This window comes from Embiotoca jacksoni, unplaced genomic scaffold (assembly GCF_022577435.1).
Source record: "Embiotoca jacksoni isolate LCO1_2020_lvr unplaced genomic scaffold, fEmbJac1.0.p SCAF_10, whole genome shotgun sequence".
Taxonomy (NCBI): Eukaryota; Metazoa; Chordata; class Actinopteri; family Embiotocidae; genus Embiotoca; species Embiotoca jacksoni.
The window spans coordinates 12,790,747-12,818,616 of record NW_027185230.1 but is presented as its reverse complement, the minus strand read 5'-3'; the positions used below and the strand labels follow the sequence as shown (position 1 = coordinate 12,818,616).

General features: G+C 44.7%; 1 protein-coding gene across 9 annotated transcripts in view; it reads left to right on the top strand.

The window, feature by feature from the left end:
- Positions 1–23,759, top strand: part of mast4 (microtubule associated serine/threonine kinase family member 4) — a 95,518-nt gene extending 71,759 nt beyond the window's left edge. For 4 of the 9 annotated variants that reach the window (XM_069167928.1, XM_069167987.1, XM_069167996.1 and 1 more), the window contains 25 exons: positions 303–372; positions 661–681; positions 1,118–1,196; positions 3,165–3,319; positions 3,414–3,489; positions 3,573–3,782; positions 4,458–4,559; positions 5,157–5,289; positions 7,147–7,208; positions 7,336–7,427; positions 7,530–7,738; positions 7,846–7,984; positions 9,022–9,154; positions 9,265–9,430; positions 12,234–12,335; positions 12,858–12,980; positions 14,021–14,130; positions 14,767–14,888; positions 16,739–16,953; positions 17,238–17,438; positions 17,833–18,059; positions 19,000–19,122; positions 19,666–19,802; positions 20,768–20,952; positions 21,093–23,759. In XM_069167928.1, the coding sequence (XP_069024029.1) occupies positions 303–372; positions 661–681; positions 1,118–1,196; positions 3,165–3,319; positions 3,414–3,489; positions 3,573–3,782; positions 4,458–4,559; positions 5,157–5,289; positions 7,147–7,208; positions 7,336–7,427; positions 7,530–7,738; positions 7,846–7,984; positions 9,022–9,154; positions 9,265–9,430; positions 12,234–12,335; positions 12,858–12,980; positions 14,021–14,130; positions 14,767–14,888; positions 16,739–16,953; positions 17,238–17,438; positions 17,833–18,059; positions 19,000–19,122; positions 19,666–19,802; positions 20,768–20,952; positions 21,093–23,662 (5,762 nt within the window). In that variant the 3' untranslated portion in view covers positions 23,663–23,759. The remainder of the gene's footprint in view (positions 1–302; positions 373–660; positions 682–1,117; positions 1,197–3,164; positions 3,320–3,413; positions 3,490–3,572; positions 3,783–4,457; positions 4,560–5,156; positions 5,290–7,146; positions 7,209–7,335; positions 7,428–7,529; positions 7,739–7,845; positions 7,985–9,021; positions 9,155–9,264; positions 9,431–12,233; positions 12,336–12,857; positions 12,981–14,020; positions 14,131–14,766; positions 14,889–16,738; positions 16,954–17,237; positions 17,439–17,832; positions 18,060–18,999; positions 19,123–19,665; positions 19,803–20,767; positions 20,953–21,092) is intronic. The other 5 variants (XM_069167943.1, XM_069167977.1, XM_069167969.1 and 2 more) reach the window with 3 other exon arrangements.
- Positions 23,760–27,870: the final 4,111 nt, after the last annotated feature.

Below are 27,870 nucleotides of genomic sequence, written 5' to 3'. Positions count from 1 at the left end.
TGATTTATGATGGGATTCTGTTGCTCTTCAATGACTTGAACTGGAACAAAAATGTCCATTTTTGCATTTAGGTTTTACCTTTTAAGGAATATTTCTAGTGTTTCAAAGAACTACAAATGACCAGAGATTATTTGCTTGTCCGTTACCATTGCTCGTCTGCTTTGGGACGCTGATCTGATCTGTGATAAAGCAGCCGTCAGTCTTTGTTTTGGAACCCAATCATATTGATGTTTTTCTGCTTGCAGGATGTTTTTTCTTATTATTATTTGTTTTATCTCCTTTTCTGTGTGTTCTCCCTGCAGGAACAAGCCCACAAGACAGTCCTAGAAATTTCTCTCCTAGTGCCTCTGCTCATTTCTCCTTTGCACGAAGGTAACCCAACCATGGATATTTACTTTATTTTCAGCTCGACACATCAGCCAGTAAATACCGTAGGGAGACTTGTCAGATACAGAATCCTTCAAAAAAAAAATAATTGTGAGTTTTAGCAATTCAGTCAATAAGGATATAAATGTTTTCTCTGCCAGCACTCGTGTAAATATTCAGCATCTTAAGTCTACTTATGTTTTCAAAAACAGCATCAAAAACACATTTATTTTTTTAACCATTTCTCAACATGATACCATGTAATTCTGTATTTTTTTTTATTATAATCCACAGTCATTGCCACAGAGCAGACAGGTAACTTCATGTTAGGCTTTTCGTTTGGCCTTAAATATTCATTACGGGTACACTTCATAATCCCTTCACCCGTTCATTAGTTTGCATCTCCTTCACTCTCACATACAGTTTCAGTTCTACATTCATTCGCTTTGTTGTTTCTGTTATTTCTGCTTTTCCGTGTTAGTCTGCAGTTACTAACAGATTTGTTTTGAGCGATACCAGACAAAGGTCGCCATTCATCTGTAATCATGTGATCATGAGGATTTTAGAAGTTGTCTTGTTTGAATGCAAACATGAAAAAAAAATGAGCGTTTTCATGAAGCATGTTGCAAAAAGAACTTGTCTTCATTCAAAGACAAATTCTTCTCACGTATGTACGTTTTAAATGTAAGTGTTGATTTGTTGAGTCGTTGATGGAGAGTGCATCTGTTTTGTCTCTGCTGTTGTGTGACAGGACTGATGGCCGCCGCTGGTCGTTGGCCTCCCTTCCCTCCTCTGGATATGGAACCAACACACCCAGCTCCACCGTTTCTGTAAGCATCATCCGCTCTGTAACGGGTCAAACTAACCACAGACATCGGTACCACTGTGTCTCCTCCCGTTGTCCCGGGAGGAGACACTACACTCATTACGTGACTGTGAAAAAAGCGCAATAAAAGCTGAAAGTTAAGCTGTCGAATGGACAAACCTCGACCTCAAACTGCTGAAAACCAGAATATCATCATTTTTATAAACGCACCCCAACCTGTATCTACAGAAAGTAGTAAGGATGAGTACAACAACACAACATTAAGCTCTAATAAAACCCAAATTCAAATTGTTAGAACATGATGTAATTGTGGGTAATAATCTGTTTAGGTCTCCGCAGAGAACAAAGGGAACATGACTTCAATGTGGGTGTTTGTCATGGCGGCCCAAAAGATTTGTTCCAGAGCAAGCACGACTTTGACAAGAAGGCGCACCAACAACAAACACACACACAACCCCCTCGCTCTTTCTCTTTCTCTTTCTCTCTCACTGTGTGGACTTCCTGTTTACATCTGTATATCGGCACCATCGTTCGTAGGATGCGGCAGCAGCTACTGTACAATCAACTGTGCACTCACTCGCGCCTTTACAGGAATCTCAGTGTGTCAGGGGGGTACTGAAAATGACCCGATGTTGTGCTTTTGTTTTAAGTTTTGGTCACTCACTGCATTTCCTGCTATTCACACCGTCTACTGAAGGAAGCATGTTTCTCTGGTGAAACATCGTGAGTCAAGTGATAATAGTTCATTTGCCCATCTGTTGTTTTTAAAGTTATTTTTTTTCTTTTTTTTTTGTATGTTTATTTGATTTGTTAGACATCTATCATTGTTTTATGCGTTACCGTGAGTCCACAGATTATTTTAGAGCGCTAGAAAATTTGGGTAATCTGCTTACTCGCTTTTTATGCCAAATACTAGATGAAAGGTTTGAAACAGCTCTTAATATATGTCGGTTAAATGTGGAGACAGCTGTTGATTAGCTGAGCTTGGCATAAAGTCTCTAACCGGGAGTAAACAACCAGCCATGCTCGGTCCAAAGGTAACAAAAGAGACAACCTGCACCTCTGAATCTCACTAATTAACACATCAAACAGTCCATCCAGGATTTTGTTGTGATCAAAAATGTTGTATTTTGCAGCGTCTTTTTAAAAATATTACTTTGCAGTTAGCAGCTTTATGTGATTAAATGGCAAAAATTGCAAGTTGAGGGCAAAAATTTGAATTCTTTTTTTTTTTTTTTTTAACTACTATACTTTTAAAGTCATCACGTCCTGTGATTAAAAAAAAAAAAAAAAAAAAAAGGCCCCTGCACATCACATAAATAATTCAAAGTATTTTTGAATTAACTTGAACCACGAGGTCATAAAAGTTATGTAGCTTTTTGAGGAGCTTTACTTACTGTAAAAGAGGAGGTTTTTTTTTTATTATTGATAAAGCACGTTTTCTTTTGAAAGTCTTACTTTGTGCAGTAATACCTACAGCAGAGCTTTTATGAACTACTTTTAATGCAGAACAATCATGTGAATTTTGCAAAATTGCAAGCTTCTGCAAACGTTGTGGAGAATTTGGTCAAATTTGAATGAATGAATTCCAGGAGAGGGACTGATTTTTATCTTTAATCAAAAACTGAAAAATAAAGACGACATGTTGTCGTTGTCCCTTTTTTTTTTGTTTGTTTGTTTTTTTTACCTTTAAACCGACCACAGCTAGATGTTTCTCCCTGCTTACAGTCTCTTTATGCTAAGAGAAGCTAACAGTCCTGCGACAGCAGCCTCATATTTAACTCGCAGATATAAAAGTGGTATTGATCTTCTCATCTAGCTCTTGGCAACAAAAGCCCAACAAAAACATCAAGCAGACGGTCTGCTAGCTGGAAGTATTTTTATCCACCTAAGAAAAGAAAAAAAAAAAAACATCACCATCTCCTTTTTTCTTTTTCTTTTCATGTTGAATATATATTTGTTTCATTTCCAGTCATCCTGTTCATCACAGGAGAAGCTGCACCAGCTGCCCTTCCAGCCCACGCCGGACGAGCTGCACTTCCTCTCCAAGCACTTCTGCACCGAGAGCATCTCCGGGGACGAATGCCGCAGAGCGACGGCCATGCGACCCCGCTCACGCAGTCTCAGGTACTAATTTCTCTTCCCATTTTTCACATCGACGTGCAAACGTGTTTCTATGCCACTCGGCCTTCTGATTTTTAGTCCCGATCTTGTCTTTCAGCCCTGGAAGATCTCCGTCGTGTTACGACCATGAGGTTATTATGATGAACCACGTCTACAAGGAGCGGTTTCCGAAGGTAAGCGCCAACAACAAGTTCGCTGCAACCACGCTCGGCTATTAATGATCTCACCTCACCGGCTGTGTCCCGTCCCTCCGCAGGCCACGGCACAAATGGAGGAGAGGATCCAGGAGATCGTCCGCAGCAGCTCTCCGGAGAGCGTCCTCCCGTTGGCAGATGGCGTGCTCGGCTTCGCCCACCACCAGATAATTGAACTGGCCCGCGACTGTCTGGAGAAGAGCCGGCTCGGACTCATCACCTCCAGCTACTTCTGCGAGCTCACCGACAAGCTGGAGAGGCTCGTTCTGGAGGTGAGTTCGTCTGCAGAGAGACGGTCCCGCCACTGAGTCTGTGATGAGGGAAATCTTTACAAAACTGTGTTAATAATGGGCCACTTTAGATGTTTTGTTTACTTTTACGTTTGAGTCACAATGCGAAGCTTCCTATTTTTTTCAAAAAATAAGATCTTCTGTGGGTATTGGTTTTAACCATTAAGATAAATAAAACTGAATTAAAAAAACACGTTTGTTTTTTTTTAACCCAAAGTGTGACTGCTTTACCTATTTTAAGTTGCTGGATATTACATATGACGTTATTTTTGTGAAACAAAAACAAAGTTTTGGCACATCTTTTACTTAAAAATATCAATTTGGAAAGCAACTTTTCATATTTAGCATATTATTCCAGCTACGTTTATTGTTTAGACTTAGAAATTAGGTGAAAATCTTTGTTTGTCATGCAACAGATAGAAACAATTTTTCATCCAGATGGTCAGAAGAGAGTTTATATTTTTTGGAAGAGATTTGCTGACCTCGAGGTTTTTCAGAGATCATCTGATATCTATTGTTCAGAAACTCAGAAGTTTAGCCTCTTAACTTGAATGTAAATGTAATTTATGAAGGGACCAAATGGATAAGAGAATTATTCTGCCTCTTAACGATACTGACATCTTTCTTATTTGTCTTCTCTGCCTGGTTGCTGTGTAGTCCACTGAGAGGTCGGAGAGCGAGGAGGTGAACTTCATCAGAGATCTGGTGAAGAAGATCCTCATCGTGATCGCCCGACCGGCTCGACTGCTGGAGTGTCTGGTACGTAAACAGCATCTAAATTTTTTTTTTGATATAATAGCTCATCTGGAGTCTGTTTCTCAATACCATAACTCTTTTATTTTTTCTTACTCACCCAAAGTGAAATATGCTTAATAGATAGCTTAAACTAATGACATAAACCAAACATCAAACATATGTACACAGGAAAAAACAAAAAGATGCAAAGTGCTTCACGATGAGCTCTTTTTTTTTCTGGATGGGTGATTTTCACAATGTGTCTTTGTTTTTGGATGCGTTTGAGTTTCTGCATCTATTTTCTGCCCCATTTAATGTGAAGTCAGTGAATCAAAGCTACTGCAGTCTGAAAATTAAACTACCTGCATCCTTACTGTTCAGGGGATCTTCATCACGTTTTGCCATCCCGGCCAGTTGTCTGATATTTGAAGGTTAAAGGTTAAACAAAGGTTAAAGTGGCTATAATTAATGTTTTTTATGATAAAGGCTCATTGTGATGAGCAGACAGCAGCGAAAGAGCCAGGTATTTTCCTAAGGAGTGCGCAGAGACCAAAAACAAACAGACTATGAAGTGACTTGCACTGACGAAAGTGCGAACTGTGTCGCTGTTTTTTTTTTCAGGAGTTTGACCCAGAAGAATTTTACCACCTTCTGGAGGCGGCTGAAGGACACGCTAAAGAGGGCCAGGGCATCAAAACGGACATCCCTCGTTACATCATCAGCCAGCTGGGACTCACACGAGATCCTCTGGAAGGTACAGGAAGACCGTAAAATAAAAAATAAAAAAACCTCCCAACAGTCTTTAAAAAGGCACACAATAGGAATAAAAGACTGAAGTGACACAATGTAATTATTAAATAGGAGGAAAAGTTAGGTCATCTCTCAGATTCCGGCGTTTGTCATTGTGTAGTTTCCTCTATGTGGACTGTATAACATGTGCATGCATATGTGCATTGATTGAACTGTTAACCTTTATAGTTTCATCGTAGGGCTGAGGATTACACGTCGTCTTTCAGATTTGTGGACAGAAAACGTCCAAATTTACATGTCATTGTTGTTGTTTTTTTTACTACACTTTACATCTGTATATTTCTCCTGAATTCACAAAAAGTTTAAAAGAAAAAATATATATATATATACATAAATCAGGCCATGAATGATATATAACAAAAAAAAAACTCTCCAAACATGAGTTCTAAAATTTAAAGCAACTTTCTCCCAAAAAAATTATTTTAGCATATTTTGAGCCAGAAATCTCCACTTCACTATTAGCCTCCAGTCTCCAACCAGTAATTTAGATCTGTTATTGTTCACATAAAAGAAGCTTATTCAGCTGGTTTGGGTGGAGCTCAGCTATGTGAATAGATGTTACTAAACATGACACTTTCCTTTTGTCAAAGTAGAACTCAGGAAAAAAGTTGGGAGACTGAGAAACACCAAACTTTCCAATTTTCACTCATCTGTGTTCTGGTGGGTTCTTACAGAGTTGTTTAGTTTATTTATCATTGATACTCTGATTTATACATTTTATTCCATAAAAACACAACAAAATTTGACTGTTGACAGTATTTTATGATTAAAGGAGTGCTAAAAAGATAAATCTCTTCTGCAAAAACATTTGAATCTAAAATGTCAACAAAATAGAAAAATAAAATGTTGAAACTTGACGTCATCCAATGTTCACATTTCTGTTCTGGAAATGTATGCAAATTGGTGCATATTTATTTGCATAAGGCATCATTTGCATCTTAAAACGTAACATTTCAGAAAACTTTTAGTAAAGAATAAATTGTCTTGTTATAAGATATAATATATATGTAAAAAAAAAAAATAAAAAAAAGATGATGTTGTGGTGAGGCTGTGAAGGAATGAGAGAATTGAGTTGTGGAAGGGAACAAAGAGACAAAGATCCTCTTGACTAATGTCCTGAACCCGAACAGACCGTCTTTCTAATGACCCTCTTTCTCTCCAGATTCACTAACCGACAACATTCATTATGACTAATTAGAAAAGAATGGCCTCCCCACAGACCTTATACAGATCCACACAGGCTGGCTCATCAGCCAGTCTCCCCGTTCATTTCCCCCGAGTGTCTCCTGTTTTGTTTTTTTTCCATTTGCCTGCCGCCTTCGTGTGCCCGAAGCGAACCTGCGAAGGAAGGACAGATGTTAAATAGCCGTGGAAAATGTGGTTACAAGCCCTCCCGGGACGAGACAAAACGCCTCCCCTGTGAAACGGCACACATGAACTCTGCCAGGAAAAACACATGCTCGGAGACAAAAAAAACCAAACAAATGCTGTAAAAGATGCAAGGTGGTTTTTAATGAGCGCTTGTTCTGGAGTGGTGGTTTTTTAAAATGAGTGTTACGTGTTGCTAAGATTTGATTTCCGCCCCATTTATCCTCAATTCAGGATCTCTCGGAGTCAGCGCCTCGAAGCTAACGGCTGAATAAAGGCTCCAGTCTGCTGTTTCTGTTGTGTTTAAAGCACCTTTGTTTCAAAACCTGCACTGTTTGTGGGTTTCACATAAAGTTATAGATTTATAATCAACTCACAGCTACTTTATTTTCATATTAAACATCCCTGCGTTGTTTTTTTATTTTCTGTACAGAAATTGCTCAGCTGACCAGCTGTGACAGCGGGATCGCAGAAACCCCAGAAACAGACGACTCCGTAAGTGCTCAGAAATCGATTATCGCATTGATCTGGTCCGTCTTTACCGCGGGCGAAGCAGCCCAATGCGGATTTTTATCTTCTTGATTTGTTTTGAAGTATTTGTCCCCTCTTCTCGCCCCTTCAGTCTCAGAGCCTCAGCACGGCCCTGCGGTGCCGGCGGAAACCCTGCGAGTTGGACTTTGAGATGACAAAACTCATCAGCAATGGTGCCTATGGGTGAGGACGCGTTTTTCTTATCTATTCCCTTTCGAAAGCAATATATATATATTTATTTTTTTTCCAAAAGCTCATTTTATTTCCCCCTCTTTGTTCCCGCAGAGCCGTTTATCTGGTTCGTCACAAGGAAACGAAGCAGCGGTTCGCCATGAAAAAGATCAACAAGCAGAATCTGATGTTGAGGAATCAGATACAACAGGCCTTCGTGGAGAGAGACATCCTCACCTTCGCCGAGAACCCCTTCGTGGTGTCCATGTACTGCTCCTTCGAGACGCGCCGGCACCTGTGCATGGTGATGGAGTACGTCGAAGGTCAGCGGCCCGAGTTTCTTTCAGCCGCGCTGCTACCGTGGCGCTTTGAAGGCCTTCTGTGTTGTTATCTGAAGCGATTCATGACATGACGCCGTTGGTCTTTACAGGAGGCGACTGTGCCACCCTCTTGAAGAACATGGGTCCGCTGCCCGTCGACATGGCCAGGATGTACTTTGCGGAGACGGTACTGGCTCTGGAGTATCTCCACAACTACGGCATCGTCCACAGGGATCTCAAACCCGACAAGTGAGACCTTGTGAATTTTATATCGATCAATATTCTTACATTGATAATGGGCAGCTCAGGGTGATAATAATAATAACTTTATTTCTATAGCGCTTTTCAAAAACAAGTTACAAAGCGCTTTATATTTAAAACACAATATGCAACAGTATGAAATATAATGATGACGTACAACAGAAATAAAACAGACAAAACAACAAAACAGGCAGTCAATCAGTAAAGTAAAATGCAGTCAACAATGATGAACCCACACAGAATAATGGAGCTGTATGGAGCACTTTTGGCATCTTTATTTTCCTGCTTTGTCTTGTTTACTTTCACTGCTCCATGAACGCACCATGAGCATTAAATTCATAAAACAGTGGACCTTCAAGATAACTAGCTGTTGGGCCTACACTACCTGCTCGGCACCAAGCAGCAGTCAGACAGTGCTAGCAACAAGGTGGTGAATATAAGGATCATTTACAGCCACTAAGGAGCCTCGGAAGGTGGTCGAGATCAAAACGGATCAGAAAGACAGTAAATATCGGAGTTTAATTCGTCAGGTGGCCAGAAAAACGACTCCAAATGAAAAAATTTAAAACTATAATAATATATAAAATAGAGCAGGGCAATATGGACAAAATCAGATATCACAGTATTTTTGACCACGATACCGATATCGTGACAGTGTTGACGGGACAACTATTGGTGCTTTCACCAAAAATGTACACGATTACATTTTTGATAAATAATCATTAGTAATGTGGACATAATGACGAATTAAGAAAAGGGAAATAAGAGAACAGCTAGAACAGCTTGTTTTACTGTAATGCAGCCTGCAAAACCAAAGAAAAACAACACTTATGCCATATTGTATTAAGATATCTAAAACAATATCGAGTCTCATTTCTACAATATTGATATAATATTAATATACAGTGTTGGTCGGCCACAGTTCATTTTAATGTATTTACTGATTTCTAACCTTCTCTTATTCTTGTCCCTCCTCCTCCTCCTGCTCCTCCTCATCCTCCTCTTCCTCCTCCTCCTCCTCGCAGTCTGCTGGTGACCTCGATGGGCCACATCAAGCTGACCGACTTCGGCCTTTCCAAAGTCGGGCTGATGAACATGACAACTAACCTGTACGAGGGACACATAGAGAAAGACGCCCGGGAGTTCTCTGATAAGCAGGTAAACGTTGTAGAAAGCTTGACATGTGCAGTTTTACGAGACATTTCCTCACAGATCACATCATGTTTAAGATATATATATATTTTTGTTTTTGTTTTTGTTCTGATTAGGTGTGTGGAACCCCGGAGTACATCGCTCCGGAGGTGATCCTGAGACAAGGCTACGGGAAGCCGGTGGACTGGTGGGCGATGGGCATCATCCTCTACGAGTTCCTGGTGGGCTGCGTGCCTTTTTTTGGAGACACGCCGGAGGAGCTGTTCGGACAAGTCATCAGCGGTCAGTAATACCTCCTTTCTTTCTAGATAAATAACAAAAAACATGAGACTTCGGTCCCGACTAAGAGCTCAACAAGTATTTGATGGATTGAAATTTTGCATAAACATTCGTGGTTTCCAAAAGATGTCAGATAATAACTTTGGTTATCCTCCGACTTCCTCCAATGACAAAAAAAAAAAAGTCCCATAAGCCTCAGCTGCACTTAGTGTTCACTGCCAGATGCTGACAGGCTAAAATAAGATGATGAATAGCATGTTAGCATTGTCACCTCTGCTGCCTTTACATGGAATTCATTAGCTTGTGGTTATGATGTACTGTCAGAGGTCAAACACAGTATGTTTGGCAGTTCAAGTGAGTAAGATACTGCAATAAAAATTTTATTTACTGTGTAAAATCCCAGTGGAACATGATCCCAATAAATCTTACAGTTAAAACATCATGGAGTCGTTGCATGAAACTAAAAGACTTGGCTGTGTACTTTTTACGATCGCATTAAATTATCAGTGTTTAAAATATCAGTTATGGCAAAAGAGAGCAGAGCAAAGGGATGGTTCAGGGTCATTTTAGGGTGCTGTAATTACAAGCTCTATTTAAAAAAATAAGGAAGCCCGATCGTAAAAGTAGAGAGGCTGTCTGCCTCCTGAACTCAAACTGAGAGCCGGTTGCACAGCAGAGGGGCCTGAAAGCCAGCCAGCAGTCTGACAGTGAAGCCCTCTGCTGGGACAGTCGGGTACGACAAGATCTTTAAATTGAGATGGAGCTCGGATATTTAAATTCTTAATTCGAGCAAGCTGGCAGGCGGGTAAAGTAATGCAGGAAATGTAAAGAGAGGGAAAAGATAAGAGCGTTGGGAACATCAACATTTTTCTCCGACGTTTTCTATAAATACGAAGAATAACAGAAAAACGACAAACGTTTTTGGTGTTAGCATTTAGCTCCACTGTGCTAACGTGCAGCCTCCAGAACTGAGTATTACAATGACAGAATGTCAATAATATATATATATATATTTATTTATTTTTTGCAAATGTGTCATCAGCAGAATTCTTCATCTTCTCTGCTATTTGCATTAAAGTATAATAAACCTATTTATTTATTTATGTTAGTTCAATGATTATAAAAATGCACAGACGTATTTTCTGCTGCTCGAGGCGATTTAAGCCTCGCAGCATCTGGCGTTTACGTGCCGTCGAGCACATCAGGAGAAACTCCCGGCGCCCTCGTTGAGACGCGAGTTAAACATTTGCATAGCGACCACATGGAATTAGTTGGTGCGCATATTTCTCAATTTACCGAAGGACTGAGATTTCCCCCGACGGCCGTCGGGGAAACAGATGGCAGCGAGTGGATTCAGCTTGACTTTTTAGTCACCGAGTGAAGCTGTAATATTATGATGTTACTTCATGTCTTTTGTAGTCTCAAGGTGACAAAAATCGTAATCCTGAAAACAAGCGCTTCTATTACTCTGTCGCGCTGCGACTCGGATGAATTGCGTTTCGCGGCGCTCGTTGGACGCGGGCCTCCGTCCGCGCCGTGGAAACGAATGGCACGCCACGACCGATTTGGTACGCTCTCAATCAAAACTGTACCGAGCCTCTGACTGTTAATTAAAGGGGCCCGAGCACGCTGAATGCGTGCCACCGTGGCCTCGGGCCGCACATACATATTCATAGCTGGAGCCCAAATTTGATTAAAAATGGGGGACAAAACGGTGCGCAGAGCAGACAATCAGCCCGGCGCAGACAGGCCCGGCTCCTCCTTTCGCTGCTGATCCGTGAGGCGTTTCTGCCCGGAGCTAGACCACACGTGAACCGTCTCGTTCGACATTAGAATCGGCTTTGATTTGTCTCGCTTAGGGTGTCACAAAAATCCGCCTTAGTGGGTCGCAAAACGGGTAAAAAAAAAAAAAAATAGTCCTGAAGATGGGCTAAAATGTAAAATTTTGTTTTTGAAATAAACAAAAAAAAATCTTATGGAACGGTTTCATGTCAACAAAGATGCTAAATAAACGGACACTTGTAGCATTTAAAAAAATCAACAACGCGCAGGGAGCCAATGACATGATGTGGAGATAAATTAACATGGCAGCTGTCTGTTAACGTGACCATGTGGCAGCACCTGTCTTAGTCATTGTTAGGGCCATACTTAGAGATTTTTTTAATTAGCCATCATATCAATAAAAAAAAAAAAAAAAAATTAAATTGTTATGTTTTTACATGTATCTAACCATTTAATATTGTCAGTAGAAATATATTTTTATAATTGTCTAAAATCTGGCAATATCTATGGGAAAATGTATGACTCAACAATTTGAAAAAAAACATGTGCTCGGTGCCTGACTGAAAATATGTCATAAATGACTGCGGGTGGCCGAGGGCCCAGCTGCTCAGCTGTAGTGTTGTTATCATTATTATTTTTTCATACAAAGTGGGACGTAATATCAGTACAATGTTGGAGACAGTACAGAGGTAAGATTTCAAAACCAGATAAGCTAAAAAAAAATAAATACTCGCTGCGAGAAGAAGGGTCAGGAATTTAGACGCAATTTGCATCCATCGGGTTCTAATGGTTAAAACATTAAAACAACTTCTCGTGTTGATTTTTTTTTTTTTTTTTTTTCATAATCTGTCAGTCACTCGTGGTTTGTTTTCTCGCCCTTAGCGTGCACACACTTCTCAGGATAATAACTAATAATAGTTTTTGTTCTAATTCCCCCAAAAGAAAACAGCAGGAGTTTCATGGTTTGCTTCTACGTGAAGTCATTCTTCAAACTGATTTTGTTTTCCGTGTTTTTCGTTTCCAGACGAGATCAACTGGCCCGATGGAGAGGACGCTCCGCCTCCCGACTCCCAGGAGCTCATCACGTTGCTTCTGAGACAGAATCCTCTGGAAAGGATGGGCGCAGGTACGAACGCGGGCCGGCGTAAATTCTCGCGTGTCGCCTCGTTATTCTAAGTCGGCGGGGGAGGAAATTGAGGTCGCCCGGCAGCAGAGCAGTTCATCCTGTGGCCTTCTCACCTCCACCCTTTGGTCAATTGCAATTATGTCCTTTGCTAGTCCATCAATCGTGAGTCCCGCATTTGTGACCGGAGTGCAGATCTGCGGAATGTAAAAGTGAACGTGACCCGGCGGCTTTCAATCAGTCCGGAGCCAGGAGCTCCGATCCACCGGCTGCCATTCACAACGTCTCCTGTTGTTCCACCAAAGGTCACAGGCAGGAAATCGTGCTGCATAATTTATGGTCATGATATCGGTTTGGCTTGCAGCCACGAGGGTGGGGGAGGGAGAAACGTGTAGCGTAAGCGCTTCTTCACCTCCTTGTGTTTGACTGAACCGTTCAATGTCGGTCCTTTTCTCCGCCGTTTTTTTGTTTGTTTGTTTTGTCCTCCCGACAGTCGAACTCAAACTGTGTTTATTTCACCCGCAGGTGGAGCCGCTGAGGTGAAGCAGAATCAGTTTTTCTACAACCTGGACTGGAACGGGCTGCTGAGGCAGAAGGCCGAGTTCATCCCTCAGCTGGAGTCCGAGGACGACACCAGCTACTTCGACAGTGAGTGATTGAACAGCGGAAAACGGACAAAGTCATGTTTTTGTCCGCGTACTTGAGAAATACCAGCTCACTGACTCCTTATACTCCTCGCTAACACAGCAAAAGCATTATGGGATTTGTCGAGTATAATTATCCCCCAAGTAGATGTAAGAAAACAAATAACAACAGGATGACAAAATCATCAGTACATTATTTGACTTTATTAATGCTGGAATTTTCCATCAAAACACTTTTTTCTTTAATGCTGAAACTCTCGTGCGAGTTAAAAACAAAGACTTCGTTTAAAAGTGGACGCAGCTTCCGGCCCTGAAAAATGAGGCCGATGCGAAAGTGTCTTAAACTGCAATACCACCGAGGGCCAGTAGAGGTTGGCTTCAAATAGCCTCCATAGACTTCCATTCAACTTCTCTCATGAAATACAAAATCAATACATGTTTTTATTGATTATTATGGTGACATCAGCTATATTCCCTTCTTTTGATTCGTTTTCTGGCAGTCAATCTGAAAATAATCCCGTCGTTAATTAGATATTACTCCTCAAAAAGCAGTATGTTTGGGGGGGGCGTGTCTGGTTTGATTGACAGGCCTGACAGTGCAGTCAGGTGGGCGGGGCATAGTGCCCTCAGGTTTCCAAATTGAGTCATATCCACTGGTTGCTGGCTTCAGAAAAGCAAGATGGCGACGGTTGAAATACCGAACAGGAGGCTTCAGAACGGCCGCTGACAAACCGACGAGTGACGTCGCTGTTTGGATGCTGTTTAGTTAAAGTAGGAAAAACCGGCCATGAACTACATTTTTAGCATAAAACTATTGTTCCTAAACACTGTCCAAGAATAGTACAACTGGCATGACCAACCAAATACCATTATATGTTAGGTCTGTCTGAGAAACGGCTGTAAACGAAGGGCTTTCCACTTTCCAAAGTGATTATAATCCATCTTCAAGTCACCTTCTGGCACTGCGATGATTCTTATTAACCTGCAATAACCCGAAAGCAATTAAAAACCGCGTGAAATCTAAACCTGTCGTTCTTTCCCCAGCTCGCTCCGAGAGGTACCACCACCTGGAGACGGAGGAGGACGACACGAACGACGAAGACTTCAACGTGGAGCTGCGGCAGTTCTCCTCTTGCTCTCACCGCTTCTCCAAGGTGCGTCTTTTTAACCCCCCCGCGCCTCCGATTTTGTTCTGGTCTGAAGAAGCGTCGTCGTTACCGCCAAAGTCGTTCAGCGACGTAAATGAGCCGATGGCCTCGTTTGTCCTCGTTCCCATTCTTCTCATGGGAAAGACGACTTTTTCATATGGAAATGTGCGTCTAGAAAACACGTTTCCCTCCCGTTCTCCCTTTTAGCCCCGACGGTATTAAGGCGTACATTTCGGCTTTGCATATATTTTCTGCTTGCAAATCAGATCCGTTTCTTTTTTTCTTTTTTTTTCTTTTTTTTTGGTAATGTGTGACACAATGCAACAATACAGACGTAAAAGCTGAGAGTCATTGTTGTGCTGCATTGCAGTGCGCTTCCCCCTCTCGCATCAACACAGAGCAGTACAGTGTCTCAGGAAGCAGCAGGGGGTCTCAGAGGAAGTGTTGAGCTACAATGCAAACCTAAAACTCCAACCTTTTAAGACACGATGAAGTCGGCAAAAATCTTATTTCAAAACCCTAGGAAGGTCATAATGGCGCTCCACTTGTGCAGAATGTGCTGCGTTTATTTATAAATCCTTGCTGCTCTTACAAGCCCGCGTGTGATAAAGTGCATCCTTGTGTTTCAATTGTGGTCGTCAGGTCTACAGCAGCCTGGATTTGTCCCGAGGACACCTGGAGGAGAAAGGAGAGACGGAAGAGAAGAAGAGCGAGAGCCCGCTGACCGTGGACTCGCTCAGCTGGACGCCGGACTTTGCTGAAATGTACGCTGACTCACCTCCGTCATCTGAGTCCAGATTATCGCTGGAGTTCCTTAAAACTCTGCACCCAAACACAGATTTAAATACACAGTTCGGTGCACGACGAGGCTCGAAATCGGCTTATTTAAACACGAGATGAAAAGACGTTTTTATTACAGAGTCGCAGGAATCTTTTTTTATGTTTGGAGGCAAGCTAGCTGCAGTTTGTTCTGTGGTGCAAATGCAGTGGAAGGAATTGAAGAAGTGCTCAGATCCTTCACTTAACTGAAAGTACTGATATATTAATGTAAACATATTCCATTTCAAGTGAAAGTCATTCATTCAAAGCCCTGCTTAGATAAATATTGTCATCAAAATGGATAAATAGATACTTTAATCATTCCAACAGGGACATTTTAATTTCCAGCAGCTCTCATGTAAAAATCGGAATCAAAAAGGCAGAAGAATTTGTAAGTAAAAAAAAATTGTAAAACAAATTTAAAGTATCGAAAAAAAGACCCTTATGGCTGATTTACTGTTGTATTTGGTCAAAATGATGTGGAAAATAATGTAATAGTTTATATACAGTTAAGCAGTGTTTCTCCAAAATCAGGGTTGGGCCCTTCTAAAAGGTAAACAGATAAACCTGAGGGATCTTCGGATGATTTATTGTTTAGGAAAATGGAAAAAAAAAAAGTTCTGATACAGGTTTTTAATTTTAAAAAAAAACCATTTGATTTTTCATTATTCTTTGGCTGTCGTGTGTGAAACGGAAGATTTGGCCTCTTGGAGCCTCGAACAATACATGTTTAATTAAACCATCTGTGAAGTTTAGACAACTGAAATGGGAGAAGAGGTCACAAGCTAAAAAAGATGGTTTATTATTTATAACTCAAAGCTCTACATTAGTCAATACACTTGGATATTTTACACAACATTTAAAAAAAAAAAAAAAAAAAAAAATATATAATATTTGCAAGTTTTAATGAGAGGATTAGAAAACTCGGGTAAGATGGGATTTAAAGAGGTCCAGCTCCACATCAGTAAGTGAGACTTTGTGTTCGTGGCAGTGGAGAACGTTTGCAGATGATGCAGGTGTTTAACTTTGAGCAAATAAAGATATAAATTAATACATTATTTCATACAAAAATAGATGAATGTGACTGAAAACCATATCGTTAAATGACCTACTGTCAGATAAAATGCAAAAAAGCATGTTTAGGTACACATATTGCAGCATGTTTGTGTCCCTGACTTACAATTTAAGTATTTATATTTAGATAAATCACTATTTTATTCAATTAAATGACAAATAAATCCTCCTTCAAGTCAAGAGAGTAATGAAAAATATTAACAAATAATGATTTCTATCTGAACTGCTCGGTTGAAACTTTAGTTTATCTGATAGCTCAGACACATTTGTCCTTTTTACCTCTAAACAAAACATCTAAACAAATGACAGCTGTCAGGTGGAGAGTTTGAAGCTTGATGTTCCAGTTCTCTTAGTAGATGGTAATAGAACTGTATTTGTACAGTGCAAAATTTTTTAATTTTTTTAAATATGTCTGCAGCAAATATGATCCAAACGAGGAGTTTTCGGGTGCTCAGAGAGGCTGAATTAAACCAAACGTGAACAGTAACTGACGATTGATGAACATTTTACATTTGATTTCTGCATTAAGACGCTCCGAGGCCACTTTTAATCATGTTAAACAGTCTGTTTCAACTGTACGACCATCAAAAATGAAACTAGTCATACCTTCCTCTCACTCACTCTCGCATAAACCTATTAATAGCGTTAAGATGTACATTATATTCAGACATTTAGAGGAAGTCTGTCCGTCTCACCTGACCATGTTGTGTCTCCTGTCCAGGCCCTCACTGTCCCACTCCACCGACACCGACAGTCTGAATCAGGGCCCCCGCCCCGGTTTGCTGCCCAAGTTTGCCATCTCGGCTGAGAGCGAGGGGGACGACACCTCGGGCCTCGGAGACCCCAGCAAGGCCCCCTTCTCTATCGGGGAGCTGCCGCGGGACGAGCCCGACGCCACGACTCCCGGCAGCACGCACAGCGGAGCCACGCTCTCCGGTACGGATTTTCCATAACGTGGGACAGAGTCAGGCTAACCTTTCCCCCGCTTTCCAGTCTTTATGCTAAGCTAAGCTAACATGCCGCTGGCTGTGGCTTCATTACAACGCGAGAGTGGTATCGGTCTTTTCGCCTAACGCTCGGCAAAAAAAAGCAAATAAGTTCGTTTCCCAGAATTTCAAACTTTTGTTTTACAAATTCAAAACTCCAAATCTATAATTGTTTCATTTATCCCAACAGCACTCACAGTGCCTCACTCCCCACACGTCTTTTTTCAAATCCAGGAAGTTTCTCCGAACATTTGGACCAGCTGACGCCCCGGGGTGAAGGCGTGGAGAGCCCCGACAGCACCGGTCACACCTCTGCAGACCCGCGGCCTCAGACCGCCTCTCTGCGGCCGGAGAGCGCTGCAGAGAGGACCGGAGCCGTGGCCAAAGTCCCGAAGTCCGTCTCAACGGGGGCCCTGTCCCTCATGATCCCCGGAGGTGAGTCGGACGAACCGCGCAGACTCTCCGACCGGTTTGCCGAAGTAACCGTGTCAGGAATCGCAACAGCAGCAGCGGACTTTGAACGAATAAAATGTGAAAGAGATGAAAGCTCAATGTGGATCTGTGCAGAATTGGCCCAGCGTGACGCCTGCTGTGAGCTCCATTTTTACCGAGTGGCTGCGAGCAAGAAGCCGAGAACAAGCCGCTAACAGGGGGAATTTTACAGGCGGGGCCGGAGCAATGGGTCCGCACCGCTGGGAGAGAAAATCCCATTTAGTTTCGGCCGCAGCAGGAGCAGAAAGGGAAGCGGGCTCACGGGGCTTTACGGGAGCGGACTTCAGGGTCCGGTTAAAGTCTGATTGAATAAAAGGAATCTTCTTAATTCTTCCAGATATCTTCGGGGTGTCTCCGCTGGCCAGCCCCCTCTCCCCTTACTCCCTTTCCTCGGACCCGTCCTCCCGAGACTCCTCCCCCAGCCGAGACTCCTCCCTCTGCACCGCCAACCCGCGGCAGCCCATCGTCATCCACAGCTCGGGGAAGAAGTTCGGCTTCACGCTGAGGGCGATCCGGGTGTACGCGTGCGACGGCGACATGTACACCGTCTATCACATGGTCTGGGTAAGGACGACAGCAGCAGACGTGCGGTCGTCTCACCTGTTCGGTGCATTTTAAACCAACTCTGCAGGGCTCACCTGTTTACGTTCAGTTTGTTCGGGCCGACGTGAAAGCTGTCAATCGAATTCAGGCGAAAAACACGAGGCTGAAGTGGACCGAGCACAGGGATGTGACAGTAGATATGAGAACTCAGTCTCCCACTGTGTCTAAACAACACACAGTATAGAGTCTATTCATTCGAGACCGTCTGGATAATGTATGTGCATCATCCAGATGTGCTGTAAATCCAGGAAATGAAGCAATTTTGATAATTCATGAATCATTTCAGTCATTTTTCAAGCAAAATCTGTTGATCAGAAAAAACAAGCAAATTAAAAGCGTCAACGTGGACTTTAAAAAGTTTCAGAATTGCATCTTTTGAACAATTTAACTGCGAAAGTAATCAGCAGATGAACTAGTAATATTATGTCATTGCAGCCCTAAATCAGGGAACTGTGGAGTGTGTGTCCATGTTATTTTGGCTGAATGCTGATAAAACGTGTGAAATATAGTACGGCACAGTAACTATATCCCATAATACTGCAACACAAAATGCCTCTTTCCTTTTTCTGTATGTTTGGCAATAATTATCATTATTACTTAATAATTCTGATGTCAAAGGACCAGTTGTGTCCTATTTCTTTGCGAACTCGTGGTCACAACACGGGTTCACGTTCCGTGTCATTTGTTATGCAAAATGACCAAAACTGTCCACTAAATGAGTTACTTGATATTTCATATTATTGATTGTAAAAGCAAGAAGTAAAAAAAAGACCAAACTGAACCACGACTAAAATGCAACAAGGAATTTCTCATCTGGACAAAATGATCCAAACTGCAGGCGTGACAGCTTAAAAATCCTATTAATGATAATCTTTCATTGTCTCTTGTGTCTGTGGATCAGAACGTAGAAGACGGCGGACCTGCTCACAAGGCCGGACTCAAAGCCGGAGACCTGATTACTCACGTGAACGGAGAGCCAGTTCACGGCCTCGTTCACACTGAGGTGGTGGAGCTGCTGCTGAAGGTAACTTTAAATCAAAGCGCTTCAAGTTTTAATCACTGTGGGGGTTTTTTATATGCTGCTGCTCAAGGTAGTAATGATGTTCTTCATGCGGTTTGGACAGTAGTGATTTTAAAAATTCAGAATAAATAGATAGATCTGTCCAACTTGTTGACCAAAGTGCTTCTGAAACTTCCGAGGTAAATCTGATGAGTTGAGGTTTTTATACTCAAAAGTGGAGAGAGTAAAAAAAAAAAAAATCCGGCAGTGATGAAGTTACTGGAGCAACTCTGAAGTCGTTTATGTAGAAAAATATGTACTTGATAAACTACTAAATTAAATCATTTTAAATGAACATCTTTATTTTCATGGTTATAAAAGTGGCAAAATTGAAGCTACACACAACGTTAACGCTCATCCTGACTGCAGTCTCGGGTCCAAATAAATCCAACAGTCTATGGTCTGACCGCAGTTTTGATCTTTTAAGAATATATATATAAACTAAAAGTAATTTAGTCATAAATATTATTTTCGATTTAAATACGGTTTTGTCTTTCCTTTTTTCAGAGCGGCAGTAAAGTGGCCATCTCTACGACCGCGTTTGAAAACACCTCCATAAAAACGGGTCCCGCCAGGAGGAACAGCTACCGGAGCAAGATGGTCCGATGTGGCAAAAAGCCCAAGAAGGAGAGGACGCCGGAAAGGTATGAAAACTTAAAGTGGCTTCATTATATTTTAACACCATTTCTATAGTATTTATTACACAGTACTGACTATTTCTAGGCATTATTTAACTTGTTGGTCGAGATTTATGATTGTTAACACGGCGTCGGACAGCTGTAATCATATTTAATTTAATAACAATATTCAAAACTGTCTATTAAAACCTATCGAGACCTTCCGAAGCTTTCGGCATCCTCTTGTGGCCTTCGTCAGCGAGTGCGGTTGCTCAGATGTCATGAAAGTCGAGGGGGAAATGTTTATTGATGATAAATATAAATGTTGCAGTCATGTTGCAAACTGTGTTTTGTTATGTTCTAAAAACTTCTTAAAAACGACATTACAGTAAATTGTTCATTTATTGGTTTTAGATGCTAAAGAATAAATCAAATCGTATTTGTTATAAATTAGAAGACGTGTTTCGTCTCCTCCATAATCTGTTTGTTCAAAATATAACCACCTCACGGTGCCTGACATCATGTGGATATTATTGAGTGGACGATAAATTTGGAGATTGGCAGGACTTTACGATGGTTCAGTGAGTCACGGCTCAGTTTGCGCGAGGGCTCACTTCACCCAAAAGTGTGGAGACGCTTCTATAACTCCCTAAAAGTTCATGAGGACCAGAGGGAAGACTTCCTGTCTTGATACTTGTTTCTGTAGCACCGTGACGTTGCAGAAACATATTCAGCTCAGTATTCCTGCAGAAAAGAAGTGAATGATCAGACTTCCTGTGTGAGTTTCCTATTGGCCTCTAGGAGGCAGTCAGAGGACACTGAGGGAATCAAATAAACCTGCAGGAGAAACAGGAAATTTGCACATTTGCTGTTTTAGTTTGCTGTATCATTTTAATAAAAAAAAGATGTTATGAACAAGGGCGTTTTTGACACTTTCCAAAGTGGGCTGATTTTTTTTTTTTTTTTTTTTTTTTTTCTACTTCTCTTTGCAGGCGACGCTCCCTCTTCAGACGGTTCGCCATGCAGCCGTCTCCGCTTCTGCACACGAGCCGCAGTTTCTCGTCCCTCAACCACTCTCTGTCCTCTGGTGAGAGTCTCCCCGGCTCCCCTACCCACAGTCTCTCCCCTCGTTCCCCCACTGCCGCCTTCCGCCCCGCACCAGATTTCACCCAGTCAGGTGGAGGTTTCAACTTATCTTGACGACAAGCTTGAACGTCATTCAGGGAAAAAAAAAAAAAAAGAAACCATCACGTATCACGTTTGATTACTAATATCCGTTCTTTCTTTCTTTCTTTTTTTCTTTTTGTTTATTTCCAGGTGGTAACTCGTCCCAGAGCAGCTCCCCCAGCTCCAGCGCGCCGAACTCCCCCGCAGGCTCGGGCCACATCCGGCCCAGCACCCTCCACGGCCTCGGCCCCAAACTGCCCGGTCAGAGGCTCCGTCAGGGGCGCCGCAAGTCGGCCAGCAGCATTCCCCTCTCTCCGTTGGCGCGCACGCCTTCCCCGACGCCCCAGCCGACATCTCCTCAGCGCTCCCCCTCCCCCCTCCTCAGCGGACACTCCGTTGCGATCTCCAAGACGACCCAATCCTTCCCGACCAAGATACATTCCCCGCCCACGATCGTGCGCCACATCGTCCGACCCAAAAGCGCCGAGCCGCCTCGCTCGCCCCTCCTGAAGCGCGTCCAGTCGGAGGAGAAGCTCTCCCCCTCCTACACCGGGGATAAGAAACACCTGTGCCCCAGAAAGCACAGCCTGGAGGTGACGCAGGAGGAGGTGCAGGACGAGGAGCTGAGGACCGGGGAGTACAGCGTCCTGCAGAGCGTGGACGAAACCGCCTGCGAGCCGCCGGCCATCAACCGCGTGCGTCCCGTCGAGCAGGGCTGCCTGAAGAGGCCCGTCGGCCGCAAGATGGGCCGGCAGGAGTCCCTCGAGGAGCTCGACAAAGACAAACTGAAGGCCAAGATGGTGGTGATGAGGCAGGACTGGTCCGAGAGGAGGGAGTCTCTGCAGAAGCAGGACGCCCTGCACGAGTCCGACCCGTCGCCTCCGTGCGGTGACGACAGGGAGGAAGGTTTCCTGGTCCGGGGCCAAAACAGAACTCAGAGTCCAGAGTCGGGTTCTCTGGAGCCCAAAGCTGCCAGCGCGACCCTTAAAGACGTCTTGTATAAAAAACTGAACACGCGTGCGTCCGAAGGCCACAATGAACCTCCAGGTGGCGGCGGTGACGCCGACGCAGGCTTTCGAGCGGCTCTCTGCTCCATTCACCCGGAGTGGCAGCACTCCAGACAGAGTAAAGACAACCTGAAGCCCGACAGGTTGGACTTCAAAGCTCCCAACATCGAGTTCACCAGGAAGAGGCTGTCCTTCGAAGAGCGAGAGGACTGCATGTGTCGCTTGTCTTCTGGCTTCCACGAGAACCTCCACTTTGGCTCCACGCGGTCGAAGAGCCTCCAGCTGGACACGGCCATGTGCCACGACCACATGAAGGCCGGGCTGGGAAGCGTCCACTCGAGCCCCGAAGGTCTGTCCCCGAAGCTTTTCTCCGGGAGAGGAGAGAGCGCTGTGGAGAAACTCCAGCTCATCTCCGCGGAGTCTCCTCTCAGGAAGACGTCGTCGGAGTATAAACTCGAAGGACGCCACGTCTCCTCTCTCAAACCTCTGGAGGGCACCCTGGACATCGGTCTGCTCTCGGGGCCCCGAGTCTCCAAAACGGAAACCTGCTTGTCCAAGATGGCCGACAACACGAGCGACGCGGTCTCTGCGAGTCCTCCGGTTTGGCTCCAGAGCCCGGCTGAGAGACAGATAACCGTCCCCCAACTGAAAACTACAGACAAAATGAAGAGCCCCCTGACTTGTTCAGTTATCCCCGAACCCGTTTCCTCTTTAAATATCGCACTTGTCTCCAAAGAGCAGCCGAGTACCGCAGCCACGGAGGGGAAAACCGGCGAGAAAACGCAGGATCGACTTGGCGAGTCATTAAAGGCTCCGACCAGCAAAGCGGAGGCCCCGACCTTTACCGTGAAGCCAGAGAGCCGGGCTGCCGCGAAGGCCACCTCCTCGCTGGCCCACGACCACAGAGGTCCTCGGCACAGCTCCCACTTCTCCTCCTGTGGAAAAACACCGTCCATACGGGAGGTGAGCAACGAGGATCAGGAGGACGAAGCGGAGCCGCAGGAAGCGGCGGCGGACGCCACATCACAGAGCACCGACGGCTCCAAGACAGAAGTCTCTTTGACTTCAGCGAAGAAGCCGGAGGTAGACGTAAAAGCCTCCCCCGCACCTCCTCGAGCGGAGGCTCCAGCTGCTGCTGCAGCCGCCGCCAGCGATCCATTACCGGTGCCGCCTCGGCGGAGCACAAACTCCGGTTTGGACACCGGTCAGCTTCAGAGCCGCGAGAAAAAGCTGGCCCCCGCACACAAGGCAAACACGACCTCCGTCTCCGAGGTGAACGCGCAGAACAGCTCGGCATCTGTTCCCGAGGAGGCCTTTTCAAAGCCGCCCGACGTCTGCTCGGCGAACCCGGAACTTTCCGTCACGGCGTCGGCGCACGGCAATAAATCCAGCGGTTTGAAACCAGAGGGTCGGGACCGCTGCGAAACATCTGTCGGTGAGGACGTTGGGCTCTCCAACAGGTCGGCCGTTAAACCGTCCGCGGGGCTAAACGGCTCCGAGACGGACGTCACCATCTGCGCCGCAGTCGCGCGAGCGGAGCAGAAGAGGGAGGTTTGTGCCGCGAACACGTCCGCCTCATTCAATGTTATTTCGCAAGTCGCACCGAGCGCCAACAAGAAGGATAACACTGTGTCTGAGGGCGGCGGCGGCGCGTCGTTGCAGAAGAACGTCGTTCCCCGCGTCACCGAAGGCGAAGAGTGCGGCGAGCGTTAAAGATTCAGAGCAGCCGTCAAAAAACGACCCCGCCGACAAAGCACGACAGAAATCCTCCGGTTCTGAACTCTGCACGTCCGAGAAAGAAAACGCCGCGGTCCCTTCAGTTAAACTCAAGAGTTCGGCGAGCGAAAACGTGAGTCCCAAAAGTAAGTCGAGGCCCGACCCGCAACCCGTCCCGGCCACGGCCGCGAAGACGGACGCCAGAGCCCCCGAAGTGAAGTCTCCCGGCGCGGCTCCGCCCGTCCCGGCGGTCGGGAGCGGCCCGCATTCAAAGCAGCGGGATCCGCCGAAGGAATCCGCGCCCTCAGCTTCGACCGTCCAGGTAACCCACGACGCTAAACGGAAAGAAGACTCGCCGCAATCCGCCGCAGCCGACGCCAGGCAAAGAGAGTCGACGCGTTCGCCCTCGCTCCCCGACGTCAAGCAAAGAGAAACCCAGTCCAGAAGTTCTGTAGCAGACCCGAAGCCCAAATGGCTCCCTCCGAAAACCGCCGCCCGCGTCGACGGGCCCGAAGCCGGCCGCAGCTCCGACTCCGGCCGGGAAACAAAGTCCGGACAGCAAACCGAAAGACCACTCGCCCAAAAACCAAGCCGCGGTCGCCAGAGAGCATCGCGACTCCAAACCGAGAGACGTCGCTTCGCCTCATCCTGCGGCTCAGCAGCAGCTCAGGAAGGAGCCGCAGCCGTCCGGTCTTTCCCCTCCGGCCAATCCGCCGCCGGTGCTGCCCAAACCCGCGGCGAGGAAGGAAACGCACGCGCCGGGCGGCGGCGGAGCCGCCTCGGGCAAGTTCTCCACCTGCGAGTCCAAGGCAGCCAAGGACGGCCCCAGGTCCGAGGCGCTCAGGGCGGACGGACACAGGGCCGCGGAGAGCCGAGCCGGCGCGTCGGACAAGCACGCGCCCGTCGGTCGGAAGGAGGCGGCCGAGAGGAAGAGAAAGGACGCGGCTCAGGAGGCCGCGTCCGCGCAGAAGAACGCCAAGCGGGACGCGTCCAGGGCGTCTCCCTCTGCGGACAAAGACGCTGGCAGGTGCAAGCAGCAGAAGGAGTCGCCTCGGAGTTCCGGCAACAAAAAGTAAAACGGCGGCGAGGGAGCGGCGACGTCGGACGACTTCCATCGCCGCATCGACGGAATGAAATGTTAGAAGTGATTTGTGCGAGCGTCATCATGCCTTCGTTTTTTTTTTTGGGTTTTTTTTGTTTTCTGTTTTGAGGACCGGGCAAGCTGTTACATGCTGATAGGAGAGGTTAGAGGTGTGTGTGTGTGTGTGTGTGTGTGTGTGTGTGTGTGTGTGTGTGTGTGTGTGTGTGAGACGGTCAATGTTTCGAGGTCTGAATGTAGGCGATCGTTTGCTGATCATTTCCAGTCTTTTCAACTGAATGTTTTGAAGTTTCGTTCGTGTCCATCGCAGAACGCTTTGTGCAATCAGTGGGGGAGGGAGTGTGTGTGTGTGTGTGGGGGGGGTCGGTGCCATAAAAAAAAAATGTTTTATTCTTTATTTTTTTTCAGGAATTGCACTCTTCCTTCTGGACTCCGGACGACCTGACGTCGAAGTCTTTTAATGCAGTAGACCACGCCGGGGTCCCGCGGCTCGTCGTTTTCTGTTCCGCGTACGATCAGATTGTCGTCGTCGTCGGGGGGGTTTGGTTTTCGTGCAGCGGTACACGGAGGGGAACGCGCTACGTCCTGTGCTTTTCACCTAAAACTTTAAAAAAATAAATAAAACCGAACCCCTCCCCTCCCCCCCCCCCCCCCCGATACAGAATCACGTTACGGTTCTAGAAATCCTGAATTAGCGACGGGGCCTTAGATTTACGGGAAATTGAAGAAAAAAAAAACCACCTGCTGCTCTTAGCGAGACGTGGCGTTTATTCACATTCCTCTGACGTCTGTACATATATCTTTTGATTTTTATGCAACAGGGTGTACATATGATGACGTTGTAAAACGGGGGGGAACACGGGGCTTACATGATTGTCGTTTGTATTATATGTATAGATTTTTTTTTTTTTTTTTGCAGCGCCGTGTTCGTACGCTCGATATTAAAGAGCGTCCCGTTGTGCTTGATGACCGGAGTTGAGGTCGCGCGACGCGTCTCGTCGGAAGGCGTCCTCGTCCCCCGTCTCCCGTCCTCCTCGTCCTCATCCTCTTCTTCTTCGTGACTTTTAACGTGTTTTGACGTGTTCCAAAAATAACTTGGAAGAGAAAGATTTGAGAGATTGAGATTGAGATTTCTTTAAAAAAAAAAAAAAAAAAAAAATGTAGCATTATATAACAAAACTGTGAGGGCCGTCGGCGTCCCCCCCCTCCTCCTCCTCCCCACCTTCCCCCCACCCCTTCCTCCACCCGCCCCGAGAATGTCTTTGCCGTCGACGATGTGTTTTGCCGGCCGACTGCGGTTCGACGAACGACGACTCGTGTAAAATAGGATTAACGCGGTCCGTTTCTAAAAAAAAAAAAAAAAAAAAAAAGCCGCGGGTTTCCCGTCTCGCTTTGCAGGATCGATCGTTGACCCGAGACGCGGGTCCCGGAGGGGTTTCAGGGTTTTCGGCGTCGGCGGCGGCGTCGTTCGGGTCGCGTGTCGGTGTTTGGAACCAACGAGCTTCGATTTTTTTTTTTTTTTCATTTTTTTTTCTTTTTTGATCGTTGGCGTCGTTTCCGTCCGCGACAAATTTGACGTTGGCGCGCAAAATACTCGGTACTCTCTACGTACCGGCTGTCGTATATCCCACGTTCACTTTTCTGCTGCGTACGCCGCCACGTTTCTCACGCTGCACATTCTAAACTGCGGAAACCCTAAACGACAACCGGGACGTAGCCCACTTAGGACGGTGGCGGTGTTCGCTCTGGGTTTAAAAAAAAAAAAATTAAAATAAAAATGTCACACAAAAAAAATGTAAACAAACTTGGTATACGATGAGCAGAAAACACTTCGTTTAACCCCGCGCGGCTTGTATCTAGATGTCTCGTTACCGCACCGGAGAGCGAAAGGTCGACGGCAGAGATTTTTAATCTGATGTTTACTCGCGTTAGATATCGTAAATGTGTTGCTGACGTATCGTGAGAGAACAAACAAACGCACCTTAATGTTTCGCCGATATTCAGTTCAGAAAAAGGGGGAATTTTTCAGAACTGAAAGTGGTTTATGCATCCAACACTTCAGATTTGAATGAATTTACTATTAAACCATGTAATTCCCTCCTCCCTCCTCCCCCCCCCCCCCCCCCCACACCCTCGAACCTTTTTTTTTTTTTTTTTTTTCTTTATCTTTTCTTCCTGTGACGAAGGACATTTATTAAATCCTCAAAGCACATTCAATGTTTGTTTACAAAGCATCATGGATGTATATTTTGTATATGGTTGATTTGCCAAATCTATGTTCTGTGTCACGGATACTGTTGTTTCTAGTCGTGTGAGACTTTGCCCCCCACCCCCCCCCACCCCCACCCCCCCCTCCCGTCGCCACGGTGTTTAACGAGAGCATTTGTTTGTGCAGTAATCGGTGTCTTTTCATACGTCGGGTTCTTCTTCGTCCGCTTGTCTCTCCGGTTTCCTTTCTTCCTCCCTCCCTCTGTGCAACACTAGTATTAGATGAACTCGCTTACGATGGTTTGTCTTTTAGAACATGTGCAATAAAAGTGTTTTGAGTTTTGTATTTTGCCCAAGGAAAGCTCTATGGATGTCATAGATGTTGTATATTAAAACAGATATTTATACTTCTAATGTTGCGTAATACTGAAAATAAAATGGAATTATAAATTAGTCCCTTTTTTATTTTTTATTTTCTCACTTGTTTATCCTCACAAACCGACAATCTCGTAGAGGGAGTAACATACGCGCATATAGATATATTATTCAGATTATCGCAGTGGGGAAAAAAAAAATGTAAACAAAATATAATTAAAGCCACTATATGACGGGGTTTAATTTTTTTTTTTTTTTTTACTGAATTGGTGAACATTGCGGCAGCTCAGGTTTTACTGCTGCTGCGTTCAGAAACATCTAAACCACTCATTTAAATCCGTCCAATTAACTTGAACTAATTTCACATGCATCACCCTGTAATATTTTGCATGCAACTAATACAGTCTTCGGTCTTAATTCTTATCAAATTGAAATGTTATATACCATGAAAAGGTTGGAAACACTTTGTTTTACAGATCTGTAATTGTTCAAACATTGAATTTTGTTTTAAGAATAGTATAAT